Below are 14,668 nucleotides of genomic sequence, written 5' to 3'. Positions count from 1 at the left end.
CTTATGTGTATTACATATTTTTCTCTTTTGAATTTGCTTTTATTTTTAAGTAGAGAATATAAAGTATTTTTCATTAGAGGTAATGTTGTTCAAGCTATATAAAATCACTATGTGTGAAAAAAATATCTTTATAAATATTTAATGTAATTACATATTGAAACCTAAATTTAAGACAAGTGATTAAACTAGAATAACCATGCATGAGTTGATCCAGTTACTCACAAAAGAATTATAAGGTTAATTAAGTAGTGAAAAAAGAAAAGATTATAAGTTGGAATATCTCCTAACAATTATCATATTTGATGACAAAAAAAATCCACTTACTTAGAAATTCTAAATTTGCTACAACTTATATTATTTTGTGCATGGAAAATGATTCCTGACTTTGTCAATATGTCTTATTAAATGGGTTCAAAGAACCAAAACCATTTTAAAAGGCTGAATTACTCAACAGATCCAAATAAAAGAGACACTTGCCCACAAAAAACTCCCTATCATTATAAAATTTAGGGCAGGTTAAGGGAAAATAACACAAAAAAAGTTGATAATCGAATTATTTTTGGAAGAACTAAGAGGAGGATGAATGAGTACTTTGGGTTCGATAATAGAAAATTATAAAATAAAATTTTCAATCCAAATAGAGTAATGATAATAATAACATAATAAGAATGCAACAAGATAATACATTACCTGCATCTAATTCCCAAGTCTTTGGCAGAAAACAAAGACATGAGGTAATAATTTTTGTGCAATTACAAATTCATACAAATTAGCATTTTTTTTTAAAAAAATTAAAGCACTACAATCGACTTAGTAGTGGAGTGAGACTGTATGCATAATGTGATAAGTTTAAATCTCAGATCATTTTACATCAATTTTTCCTTTTAAACTATTAACACTCTTAGAATAAATACATAAAGTCATTAAATTCAAGTTTTTAGTAAAGGATAATGTAGTGAAATCTAGTCTAAAAAATTTCTTCATTTTCAAATTTCTTAATATCGATCTAAAGAAAAAGTTTTTTCCCCTTCTCTTTTATTACATTTAAACTATAAATACAATGTATAAGACAATTCTCATGTGTTTGCTTAGATATTTGAAGGGAGCGACAAGCGTTCACTTGATGCAAATATTACTAACTTTTGCATCAATCGTACAGTTTGAACGTGAGAAAACACTTATATAAGCGTTACGAAAGTGTTTTCAAACACGCACTCTGCCGTAAAACTAAAAAGTGAGAAGAGAGTTATAAAGCTTAATGGAGTTGTTTGAACATAAGTAAACAAAAAAAAAATGAAAGTTGTTTTTTCTGGCTTGAAATTTTTTTATAGGACAATTGCAAGTAGAGATTAGGGACGCTTAAGTGTATTTAGTTGAATGAATTGAAACTTAATTTCATAAGATGTTAATTATGTAAAATTGATTTTGATTAAAATTAATTTGAAGTAAAATAATTTATCTTTATAAAATTGATATAAAATCTGTAAAAAATAAATTTAAAATAAAAATAAGTTGTTTGTGTCAAAATCGCTTTTATAATTACATTCATGAAACATGATTTTTATTAAGCACAGGTGGCGCAACCACTTTCATCTAGTCGCGCGGCCATCTCTAATACACACCGTTGTCGCATGCCACAACTAAATTGTTTTCCTATTCAAATTAATCATTTTTTCTAGTTTTTATTTTGATGTGTATTTAGGATTGTTGCTTAACTTGGGATGATTTTTTATTTTGTCTGGGGCTCTCTATTCTAGCATTTCTTACTGGAGTGAAAAATACTAATACATACGATGAGCTACAACACATTATTTGCATCTAATCCCCAAGTCTTTGACAGAAAGCAAAGACATGGGGTAATAATTTTTTTGTGTGATTACAAATTCGTAAAAAACAACATTTTTCTTTTAAATTAAAACACTATAGTCTACTTAGTAGTAGAGTGAGACCGTATGCATGATGTCATAAGCTTAAATGTTAATGTGACCATTATACATCAAATTTTCCTTTTAAACTATTAACACTCGTAGAATAAATACATTAAGTCATTAGATTTAAGTTTTTAATAAAGGATAATGCGTGGAATCTAGTCTAAAAATTGTCTTCACTTTCAAATTTCTTAATATTGATGTAAGAGTGTGTTTGGATGAAATAATTTAAAATTTTAAAAAATTTTAAATTTTAAGAATTTCAAATATTTCAATTGAAATTTCTTCATTTTTAAAATTGTGTGTTTGAATAAAGAATTTTTTTTTTCATTTTCAAAATTCTGTGTTTAATACAAATTCAAGGATGTAGCACAAAAGATCCTTCTCTTAGTTGAATGCCAAGTGAAGAGGTGTTCCTACACGTTAGGTTTAAGTGAGCTGAAACTAGCGGGAAAATCAAGCTTGCTCTATGACCTCATGTGCAAGCTGAATGAGATCCACCTGCTAAAGACGACGTCGTACGATGAGCGCTTGGAGAATCACGAGAACCATGCGTTGCACTGGATCGTCAAGTCGTGGATCCACACGTCGCAGAAGGTTCTAGAGAGAATCGCAGACGCAGTCCTCTCCATAACCTTCAAGAAGGTGGCGGAGGACTACTATGTCGTGGAAAGGATTTGGAAGCTTCTCACGGAGGTGGAGGACCTCCACCTGATGATGGATCCGAACAATTTCTTGAGGCTGAAGAATCAGCTCTCGGTGAAATCCTGCAGCGACGAAACGGCTTCGTTCTGCTTCAGGTCGAAGGAGTTGGTTGAACTGACGAAGATGTGCAGAGATTTGAGGCACAAGGTGTCGGAGATATTGGAGGTGGAGGTGGATCCGAAGGGAGGATCGAGGATTCAAGAGGCGGTGATGAAACTCTATGTTTCAAAGAACGCGTTCGAGAAGGTTCACTTGTTGCAGGCGATTGAGGAATTATCTATTAAAATACTGGAATTTTAAATTTCAGTCAACAGGACATCCAAACAGAAAATTTTAGGCCTAGAAATTTTAAATTCTTTAAAAAATTACTTTCCCTAGTTTAAATACTTCATCCATCCAAACAAACTCTAAAGAAAAAGTTTTTTCCCTTCTCTTTTATTTTTTTTAAACTATAAATACAATATTAATGTATAAGACAATTCTCATGTATTTGTTTAGACATTTGAAGTGAGTACCGTGCGTTTCCTTGATGCAAATATTACTAGCTTTTGCATCAATCGTGCAGTTTGGACATGAAAAAACATTTATGTGTGTTGCGAAAGCGTTTCCAAACACACTTTGTCATAAAAACTAAAAAGTGAGAAGAGAGTTATAAAGCTTAATGAAATTGTTTGAACATATGTAAGTGAACAAAAAAAATGTTAAAGTAGTTTTTTCTGGCTTGAGAATTTTTTTTTTGGCAATTAAAAGTGAAATAATTTGTTTATAAAATTGATATAAAAGCTATAGAAAAATAAAAATGATATAAAAAAATAAAAGTTGTTCATATCAAAATCGCATTTGTAATCATATTCTTGAAACATAATTTTTAGTAAACACATGTTACACAACCACTAGTCACACAGTTACCTCTAACATATATTGTCGTTGCAGCGTCGCAACTAAATTGTTTTCATATTCAAATTAATGCTTTTTTTATATAATTTTTATTTTGAAGTGTATTTAGGGTTATTGTTTAACTTGGGTTGATTTTTTATTTTGAGTAGGGCTCTCTATACTCGTGTTTCTTACTGGTTCATTAATTTATTCGGATATCTGTGTTTCAATTTGATTTTGTATACAATAAAAAAAATCATGTTTACTGAATAAATGGTTTAAAACATATTATACTGAAAATATTAACATCCAAATGTCAAATGGGGTTGGGGTGTCGACCTAAATTTTTTTAATCATTATAATTACGATATTTAACTTCATTATGATCGGTTATCTGATTAATCTCTTGCTGCTTAACCACTTAATTAAATTGAAAAATTTTGAATTAATTAATTACAGTCATATCATGAGTTCATGACGCGAGTTGAATGACCCCATGCTTTCAATCATGATTAATGCCATTTAGTATATTGCAACTTAGCTTAACAAAAATTCTGCAGCCTCTCCTATTTAAACGACACGTGTTCCGAAAAACAAATAGAAAAGGTTAAGATTTCCTTGGTAATGGTAATCGATCTATTTAGGTGACTGAGGAGTGAGAACCATTTGGTATGAGTGTTACTGACAGGGCATTATTTAGGGTCCCTCTCATCATGTTACCTACTATCTTCATATTTGCAACCAAACGCCGCTATTGCGTTAAATTGTCCACCGCAAAAAGAAAGAAGAAGAAAGTGACTAACTTTTAGTAAAGAAAGAAGAAGAAAGTGACTAACTTTTGCAAGATATTTTGTTAAAATAGAACAGTCTGCTTTTATTTTTTATTTTTAGGAGACTAATAAAATTTAGAATCCATTTAGATAAAAAAAATTAACTATTTTTTTAGTCGTTAAATTTATGAAATGTTATTATAATAATTCTTCAAATTAGAAATATATCAAATAAATTTATAAAATTAAAATTATTATTATTATTACTATTTTAGTATTTGACATGTACAACTTATTATTATTATTATTATTATTATTATTATAGTTTCTAAGTTTAATAATTTACTATCATCATAGCTTATAACAGAGTAAATGGTAGAAACAATAAAAATAACTAATTTCAACTTTAAAGGTTTATTAGATAGTTTTCTAATTTTTGGAGATTACTAGGACATTTTTCACAATTTCAATAATAAAATTAATATTTTACTCGATATAAAAGTTGTTTTTTATTTATTTTATTTATTTATATGTGTTAATTTCACAAGTAAAATTAACTTATTAACTAGTCAAATTAGTAACTTATAAATTAAAAAAAGTACTTTATCAAACACACAAGTGATGCTTTTTATAAGCTGGAATAAACAATTCCTTTCTAAATAGTTACAAAATAGGGCTAAATACATTTGCTCAATTGTTCTTTTATTATTCCTTTATATATATATATATATATATATATATATATATATATATATATATATAAATCATTTGCTTAATTATTAGAAGTATATTTTAATAATAGTTTGATATATTAATTTAACTCCAATAGTTTGTAAAAAAAAAGAAAGATATATTAATTTAACTGAAAATGGTTTGGTGCCTTCAAGGTGGCTGCTGCGGGTGCACATCCACGCGTAAAGTTCGGAATTAAATATTCAATAGAAAATACAATGTGAAAGGTGGATTATACTTCCAATGAATTTGTATAGAATCAGCCTAATAATATGATGATTGAAAGGTGGATTATATGAATTTGTATACAAAAATAACTTCCTAATAATATTATGATTAAAAAAATTCACCTATTTTTATATAAAAAAAAGAATTTCTTTAGATATAGTACTATGCTTCCAAGTTCCAATGATTATTACTGTATCCGTTATCATTAGAAACAAGTGCTCTTCGCCAAAAAAAAGTTTTGGTCAATTAGGAAGTGTGGTCATGCGTCATGCCGTGCGTGATCTACTAACTTACTACTAATATCCCGTAGAAAATTAAACAGGAGATTAATGACATACGAGTCAATTAGATTTCACTACAAGTATGTTAATAACTAATAATAATTAATAAAACTTGTATCAACATCCTATAAAGTTATATGGCTTCTTCGAGAAGGAAAAGTAAGCATGAAAAAATATGTACTTTTTAGTTTATATTAGAGAATAAAAATCAAGTAGGTCTATATCATAAAAATGATAATTATATACTGGCAGTTGTGACTTCACGGCAACAATGTTAATACGAAATAAAATTTAGATATCAACGTTCTAGAATAAATTTGAAAAAGGAAAGTTTTTAATTTTCTCACGGATTAAAGATCGATTATTACTTGATTTTGAAGTGAACGTCAATTAATATGATTTTTTTTCTTCCACTCCTTTTTTATCAGCAAAAACAAATATATTGATACTCTTCTTAATCTGAAGGTTAATTCTGTCAACAACAAAATTCTGAAGGTTAATAGTTGGTTAAATTCTCAAACAAGAAACCTTGCATTAAAATCTTTCAAGACTTGCAAAGTTATACTAAATGTAAAGTCATCAATTAACCAATTGTGTACCCTAAGAATTAATCATCTGTTTTTTTCTTCTTCTTTTTTTTTTTTTTGGGTGGTGGTGGTTTAAAAAATGAGACTTAAAAATAGTAATTGAGGGAAAGAGTATTATTATTATTTAAAAAGAGGGAAAATACTTTTAATAATATGTTGTTTAATTAGAAGGAATAAAAAGAGAAATAGAGCAGGAAATTTCAGTTAAACAAAAAATAGAGGTAATTTCAAGCTTACACAATGCGAGAATGAATATCTTTACGTTCCAATTAGGAAAAAGAAAAACTCAAAGCGTTGTGAATGTATAACCAAAAAAAGCAAACTGTTGGAATGGGTTTGTGAAACCTATTAGTACCTACCTCCAAGGCTGCACCAAAACTTTACCAAGAAATTTTCTATTTTCTCAAACTTTTCCATCTTATAGTTAAGAATAATAATACATAAACATTTTATTATTTTAAATATTTCACTAACACATCTCATTTCTTTTTATCTCTCTTTCTATGACATTACAAATTCTATTTTCTATGGTACCTATATATTTTTTTTCTCTTTCTTGGTGTTGCATAGAGTTTGGAGTATCCATTAAACTTTTTCCCCTACTTAACTATAGGACTTGGTAGAAATGGAAGAATTTCCAATGGCAACTTGTGACAGTCGTTTTACGTTTCCAAGTTCTTTGTTAGAAGTTTCCACTTGACATCCCTTCTAAATTACCTCAGTCTATTCTCCATTGACTCACTCATAACAACTTTGGTGATTGTTTCTTCTAATATAGACTGCATACCAATATTGCAGAAGCAAAACGGAAGTTGTTAAGTGTTTTGAATTTTGCGTATTTCTACTCTTCCAAACCAGGCACATCATAAATGCAATTTGAAGAGAGAAAAAAAAACTTGAAAACCAAATCATGACATCAAATCTTTTAAAATATAAATCCTTAACATAAATGACATATATTTACTTAATATTCTCCATGTAATTACAAATTTTAATATTAATACAACATTTTTTTTATCTACACCATGGGGTATCTTATGAGAGGAGAAATTATCAGAGTTTGTATTTAACACAATTACATATTTAAGATTCAAATTTAAAACTACTAATTAAGCTGAAAAAGAAATCTGATACCAGTTGATAAACGAGTTCAGTAATAAATACAACATTTGAAAATACAAGGATTGATTTAATTTTGATCATACCCAAGAAATCTCTGAGTCGGCTTTCTATTTTATTTTAGCAGCCCAACAAGCCTCCATCTATTCTCTGCATAAAGAACAAAAAGATGATAACAATGACTCATTTTACAAATTCCATGCTTTTAGTCACATCTAGTCACACATGATAGGCCTAATGACCAAGTTGGAAGATTCTTCAATTTCTTTTAAACCAGCTAGGGCCTGTAAGGTTAGTTGACATATTATATAAGGAAGTGGCCAATTTAAATCCATCCTAGCAACCTTGTGGTTTCTCTGAACTCTCAATCCACAAAAAAGCAACATGGCTTCAATTCGCGCCTTCTTCACAGCCATTGCTTTTGTGGCTCAATCATTTCAAAACTACATGATCCAGAGTCTGCACAAACTTTACAAGCATTATGGATATGCTGCTGAAGTGAAGGACAATGAAGAGAAAGAAAGTGATTATTGTTCTGTGTGTCTAAGCCAAATTTGTAAAGGGGAAAAAGCTAAGTCTCTTCCCGTGTGCAACCACAGATACCATGTTGATTGTATTGGTGCTTGGTTGAAGAATCATACCACATGCCCTCTTTGTAGGAACAATATCACTGATCATATCACCCAAAAACATAAACAGGTGAAGAGCTTAGGAGAATCTTTGTTCAATCTCATTCAGAGTTTCTCTGATCTATTGGTAGCTATTCTCTACATGATGCTTCCATCTACCATCACTGAGAGTTTCCCTTTGGTTCATTAATATTGCTTTCTGCTCACACAATACTAGTATGAGTTGTATGCAATTATGTATGTAATATGTAGAATAGTAAATCAGGATTCCTGCCATTCATTAAATTGCTAATATTTTGAGTTTTTGCTTGTTTGGCACTAGGAAATATGTAATTGTGCCTAATTACGATTGATTCCTTCAATACAGAATTTGATTAGTGCAGAAGTTTGTTAAAACTCAGATTTGGAACTTCCAAAATATATGCAATTATGCTTAGTTTGGGAAATGTTAGATGCAATTCTTTATCTGCTATAATTCTATATTTCCTTTTCGGAGTACCCTCATGGCCTCACATCATTCTGTCTCACCAAATTCTACACGGTAAGAAGTCATTTTCGTGCTCATAGGGGGCATTGATGTTAATTTGTCCTCTGTAATCTACCTTGAAAATTTCGTGGGTTTGTGGAACTGTAAGTAATTCAGAAGCTTGGTAATACCATTGTTAACTGTTCAAGTCTTCAAGACCAAGCTTATGGAGGAGTTAGAATAAAGCGGTATTTCAATTTGAATAAAATTTAGTCTTCAGCTCAAAAATAAAGTGGAAAAAAAGAGGTTTCAGAAAGTTTGAATAGAACAGAATATAGCATACAAGGACTAGTTTATCTTACGGTAAAATCTTGCACAATCATTATGAGGAGCAAAATTCTCTCTTCAAGTATTTAATTTAGTTGCATATTGAGGATTCAAAATTTCAAATTCATAACCCAGATAAACAGGAACAATATCTCACACCAGTTTATTCAATTCACACACCGTGGTAGTAATCATATCAAAGGTTTAAACCAATGACATCCTTCAAATTATTTAAATAATTGAAATCCGACTGTAACCAATAACTGGAACCAAAACATGCGTATCAGCCTTTGGAAACATGTTCACATTGAATCCTGTTGCAGGCAAAGCATTGGGAGTCATAAACAATTTTAGATAACTTTTGCATTCTATCCAAAATTGCTTTGGATAGAAAATTTTATTCTAAACCATTAACTTACTTCTAAAATAAAAGCACTTAAACATAAAATTATTTCACTTCAAAATCATTCTGATCAGAATTAATTTTTTAAATGTCCACTCAAACACACATGTTGTGACACTCACTTCAAACTCGTTTGTGGCCAAATGATTCTGAAATAAATTAATTGTAGGGTTCTTCGTATTGTATGAGCAGCACTGCAGCAGTTAGCTTTCTGTTTGTTTTGGGTCAGTAAGAAGGAGTAAGCTTGAGGTGTTTCCAAATCCAATCTCAACGTCAACATGCAATTGCCAAGTATGTTTGGTACACAATTTCGTCCAATATACATCCACATGACAAATCAGATTATCCTTACTCATTCACTTAATATCAAAATATTTAGTAGTGTTATATTATTTTATAGGACAAAATGTTTGAAAGCACGAGAAAAGTAAGTAGCAAATGGCAAATTGAATACCCCGTTGCCATTTGGGCAGGGAAGATTGTTAGGCATAGAAAAATAACCTAGATGGTAGATAGATCTTATAGGTGTGGAAAATTATATAAAAATTTGAATTGAAAATAACGTGTTTGGTTTTGGATAAATTAATAAATAAGAATTTTCATATGAACTAAAATTAACTTTCTTTTTTAATTTTAGTTGGCATTCCCCTACATATGAACAGATTAACGCCAATATTAAATATTTTTTGTATAATCAAGAGGCATTTAGACTTTTTATTTCACTTTCAACTATTTTTATTTTCTTACCAAGTTGATCGATTTAGGATAAAACGATAATTTCAATTGTTCTGATGATTTTATGTACAAACAGAAAATCAAACTCCGAACTTTAACTAAAAGAGTCAAGTGAGTTAATATTAAATATTGATGGGCCCACGTTAGCAGGCTGGAAGCTGCTGCACGTCTTTTTGGGTCCGTGAAGGTGGGCCATGAAGCTGTATAGTGTATGTGCAGCTGAATCTAGAACAGATGGCTTAATTCCAAGGGATTTTCTTCTTACACGTACATACTTCTTCTGTATCTAACATTTCTTTTGAAAATTCTAAAATTATTCCTGTTAACTTCTTCTTCTTTCTTTGTTTCTTCATAATTTTCATTTCATTTTGATCTAGCTCCTCCTTCCTTATTATAACTGATTTGGTTGAGGTATATTATCGCGATGGTTCATTTGTAATTTGTGATTATCGTCATGGTTTGTGTTGCGGTGTAACGACAGATGAGATTAATTTTTTGTGTACAACTTCAATTTGTGTTAATAAATATATAGATTTGTAATCGGTAAGAATCATTAAGATTGTCAGTCTGTATAACTTAATTTTATTTTTAAAAAAATATTTTTAATCTTTTTTTTATAAATTTAGTTATACTTTTTTTTATAATATTTATATAAATATTATTGCATTAACTAATTTATGCAAGTGTATAAAATATAAAAATTTAGTTATAAAATTTCATATATATGCTTATCAATTTCAATATAATATATTAGTATATGTAGTAAAAAAATATTAAAATTGTGTGATAGTATATGTTAAAAAATATATTTGTTGATATATCGATATACTTATGTACTATAGAAGATTTTAAAATAAATTTTAACATGGAAGTTGTTTAAAATAAAATAGATTTATTTATAAATAATTAGAAATATGTATGATGTTATTAAGGGTCGTTAGTTTGTCATTAATTTTTTTTTAATGTTTTGTTAAGATGGACAAAGATTAATGAATATATGACAACATAATGTCTGAAGAAGTTAACATGAATACAAAATTGATTTTTTCAAAATGCTGAATGTAAAAAAATGGTACGAAGAAAATCCCTAATTCCAATTGTTCCAGCAATGGGGTTCGAAGAAGACAAATAGTAGAAGCTATTTTCAAGAAGACAAATGGCAAGCAGCTTGGTACTAATACTATACTTCAAGAAAATAAAATACTCTGGGTTTTATCAAGAGGAATGGCAATAAAGCAGTCCACATTTTAGCTTCTTTAGCTGACTATCACACGGAAATGACGGAATAACTTCTATGGTTAGTCATTTAGAGAGTTTAACGACTAATTAAAAAATCATTCTTATCTTATAATTATGATTACCTTAAAATATTTCTACGCTGCACACTTTTTTTAGTCATAATGCATTTCAAATATTCTTTCATATTATATTTATCTTAATAAATAATAATAATAAGTGAATTAATAGACATGTAATTTCCAGCTAATATTTTAACTTGTAATTTAACCTCATTTACCAAATGAAATTAAGTATTAACATACAATTATATAAAAGTCAATTAATCACTTAATATACTTTTTAACAACAATCATGAGTCATCCCTGATTTGACATTTGCTTTTTTTAATGGAATAATAACAGGTGCTATTCGTAACTTTTTATTTATAAAAAAATTCAAATTTAAACTGTTTTTAACCCTTATTTTTTATTTTTTAATAAATAAGAAAATATAACGAACTCTACAATTAGTGAACAATATAGTAACATTTGACTTGTGGGTAACAAGTAATTAACAACTTCAATTTTTAAGTGACCCGTCTTCAATCTAAAATACAAAAATTCAGAAAAATGAAAACAAAATATTAACGCCTAATTGAAAAAGTTAAAATTATACCATCAATTGTCATAATGAGGAAGAAGAATCATTTTGTCTAAGTATATATTTTTACTCTTTTATTTATTCATTGTTTCAGCCAATTCAAGCCTCAAATCAGGGCCCAAAGACGCGTTTAATATAATTGCTAGTATAATGGTACCCATCTCCCATGTCTCACTCCATAAAAAGCAAATGGCAAAGATCAAACAAACATAAAGTTTGATTTCTTTGCATGGCATGTAATTTGTTATAATTAATTTATAGGAACACTAATTAGATAAAATATTTAGATTATGTTTCATAATATATTTCAGTTAATTTTTAATTTTTTTTATTAGTTGAAAAATTTATTTGGATTATTTGGTAAAAAAATTTTATTAGTAATTTCTAATATTTTTTGAAATTCTACTTAAAGTAGTACTTTTTAAAATATTAGTTTCTAATTTTAATATTTTCTTTCCCTTTTATTCTCGATATATTAATTTATTTTCCTTATTATCTTTTTAAATAAATTATATTTTTTTGTTATTTTATATTTTTTAACTACTTCAACGACTAGCTTTACCGAACACTATTAATTTAAGAACAAATTACACCCACTCCCTCCATTTACCACTTATTACATGGGGATTCCTTACTTAAAATTTTATTTCTTTTGCCTTCCCTAACCTAGAATTGTTAGTGACGGTGTTAGTTTTTTTTTTCTTTCTAAAATATTAAAATAACTCTTACTAATTTACCCACATAGATTGAGTAATTTGAAATCCTCAAATTATCTCTGCTAGGGTTTGCAAAAACCATAACTATTAGTGAGGTTGGTGTACGTCGTTCAGATACATGAAGGGAGGTCTAGAAGAGGTGTCATCCGGAAGTAGGTTGCACGTGCAATGGTCATTGATGTTGGTTGTGATTGTTGTTGTCCAAAAGTTGCGCAATGGTCGCCGGTGTTAATGGTGGTTGTCATCCAGAAGTGGTGGTTGTTGTCTAAACACTGGTTGCGAAAAGGTTCGTCCAAACATTGGTTTATGCTCACTTATTTAAATTGTACGGTTTTCTATTTTTAATTTGCTTTTTTGATTTTAATACTGTGAAAATGATTTTAGTTGGTGACCATTTTTGCTGTAAAAATCATTGTGTGGTGTTAACACCGCTGTTTGTTTTGAAACCACTACATGTGTAAACACAGTCTTAATTTTAAAGAGATGGTGTGAGGAACAAAAGGATAAAATTGTCCTTCAATTACATTAAAGCAACATGTGTAGTACCCATGAAGAATTTTGTTAAGGAAAATCAAACTGGTGTTATTGTAACTAAATTGTAAAAGTTATAGAATTTATTGTAGGATAATTTGGAGAGGAAGTCCCCGTGTAATAAGGACTAAATGGATGAGGAAAGTGTAATTTGTTCTTAATTTAATAAATTAGTTTTTCATTTTCATCTACCCACAAATTTTTCAACTTTTAATTAATTTTTCAATTTGTTTGATTAAATATAATCTTAAATTAGATATTCAGATAGTTGCAACCATAATTTAAATGATACTAATTGATATATAAAAAACGATAGGAATTGAGATAATTTTGATGGGTGAGAAAATTAATAAAAGTAATTTTTAATTAACTTACTGTCTAATAACTTAAATTAATAATAAATAAATTTTATTAAAATACTTTTTGTGAGTCCATAGATAACAAAACACCTTAAACAATTACCTCAATAAACCTAAAGCATTCCACGGCCATTGTGTAAAGTTTATTTTGAGATATGTGCAAAGTATTTGGTAAGGTCTGATTATATGACCCAAAAAAATTGAACTAAAGAACCGGGATTTGAGTGACTTTTTCATCAACTTTATAAGTTTTTAGAGATTTTTCACCAACATTATTAGAATGATAATGCGCTAAATCATAATCCACACTCCATGCATCCATACCACGTCCTTGAGTAAATTGTTATTTTCACATAATGACGAATCGATGATAATTAACAAAGCAAACAGTTCAATATCTTTTTTTTTTTTTTTTGCTAGGACAACAATTCAATATCAACAATCCAATTTGTAGCCGAATCCTTCTTTCTTTATTGCTAATCATGAATTAACAGTAAGAAAATCTTCTTTCATTATATTGTCTTCAAATAATTTCATATTTTCCCAATACATATTTTGTTTAATTAAGCTACTGTAGCGATATTAATTAGTTTGTTTTTTAGTAGAGTTGGGAGTAAAAATAGATTGGACTAGATTAAGTTTGGCTTATTTTTTAAATTTAAGATTCAAGTTAAACTTACTTATTTAATATGAAGTTTCTTTTTTTAAGTACGTACGACTTAATTATTTTAAAAGTCTATCTTCTGAACATTTATTTGATAGTAAAGTCAATTAAATATAGATTAATGAACTTAATTACTTCTAAAAAATAATATGTAAAATTTAGTACACTTAAACCTTTTAATAAATTAATAAGTATATAATATGAAAACATTAAGTAAAAAATAATATAATAATACAAATAAAATTAATATTATCATTAAATAGGTTGATTTATTAAATCTAAAACAATTTTGAAATGACTTAAAAAGTGATTTTTTTAATGAAGTAAAGTTTTTCAAAAAAGTAATAACATGATTTATGTAATAAATAAATATGGCTTAACTTTGACTTTATATAGATTAAATGCACACTTTTGACGAACGATTTAATATGTTTTCATTCCTAAATTATAATGATAATATGTGGATTCAAACTTAACCCATTTCTTTTAACAAGTAAGACGCGCACAATAGACGTAGAAAAACTGAAGTTACTTTCCCTAGTTTTTTGTATTTGTTATTTTAGACGTTATTTAATTTTTTTCCAAACACACAAGCACTCTGTTGCCTCTTTTTTGTCATTCTTTTTTTGAACATTTTCTTTATTCTCTCTTATATGATTAATTTATTTGGTTCGATCTTTAACTTTATATTATTTCAAGCAGTTTTTTTTCCTTCTTTTGGTAATATGAGTTTA

The 14,668-nt window shown here is 28.3% G+C and overlaps 2 protein-coding genes across 2 annotated transcripts; both read left to right on the top strand.

Annotated features, from left to right (window-relative positions):
• Window positions 1–1,793: 1,793 nt before the first annotated feature.
• LOC114391052 (nematode resistance protein-like HSPRO2) lies at window positions 1,794–2,933 on the top strand. The gene is made up of 2 exons (XM_028352054.1): window positions 1,794–1,856; window positions 2,292–2,933. The coding sequence occupies exons 1-2, from the start codon at window positions 1,794–1,796 to the stop codon at window positions 2,931–2,933; spliced, it is 705 nt and encodes a 234-aa protein (XP_028207855.1).
• A 4,496-nt stretch (window positions 2,934–7,429) lies between these two features.
• Window positions 7,430–8,301, top strand: LOC114390142 (RING-H2 finger protein ATL16-like). Its single transcript, XM_028350829.1, has one exon. The coding sequence runs from the start codon at window positions 7,611–7,613 to the stop codon at window positions 8,043–8,045; it is 435 nt and encodes a 144-aa protein (XP_028206630.1). The 5' UTR covers window positions 7,430–7,610; the 3' UTR covers window positions 8,046–8,301.
• The last annotated feature ends 6,367 nt before the right edge of the window (window positions 8,302–14,668 follow it).

The sequence above is a fragment of the Glycine soja genome, chromosome 16, assembly GCF_004193775.1.
Source record: "Glycine soja cultivar W05 chromosome 16, ASM419377v2, whole genome shotgun sequence".
NCBI lineage: Eukaryota > Viridiplantae > Streptophyta > Magnoliopsida > Fabales > Fabaceae > Glycine > Glycine soja.
Note: the sequence above shows the minus strand (reverse complement) of the source record. Positions and strands in the feature narration are given on the sequence as shown.

Bases quoted from the DNA above. Each gene is read 5' to 3' on its own strand.
- LOC114390142 (XM_028350829.1), top strand. From the start codon at position 7,611: ATGGCTTCAATTCGCGCCTTCTTCACAGCCATTGCTTTTGTGGCTCAA.
- LOC114391052 (XM_028352054.1), top strand. From the start codon at position 1,794: ATGAGCTACAACACATTATTTGCATCTAATCCCCAAGTCTTTGACAGA. The intron at 1,857-2,291 runs GTAATAATTTTT...TACAAATTCAAG, and splicing joins ACAGAAAGCAAAGACATGGG to GATGTAGCACAAAAGATCCT.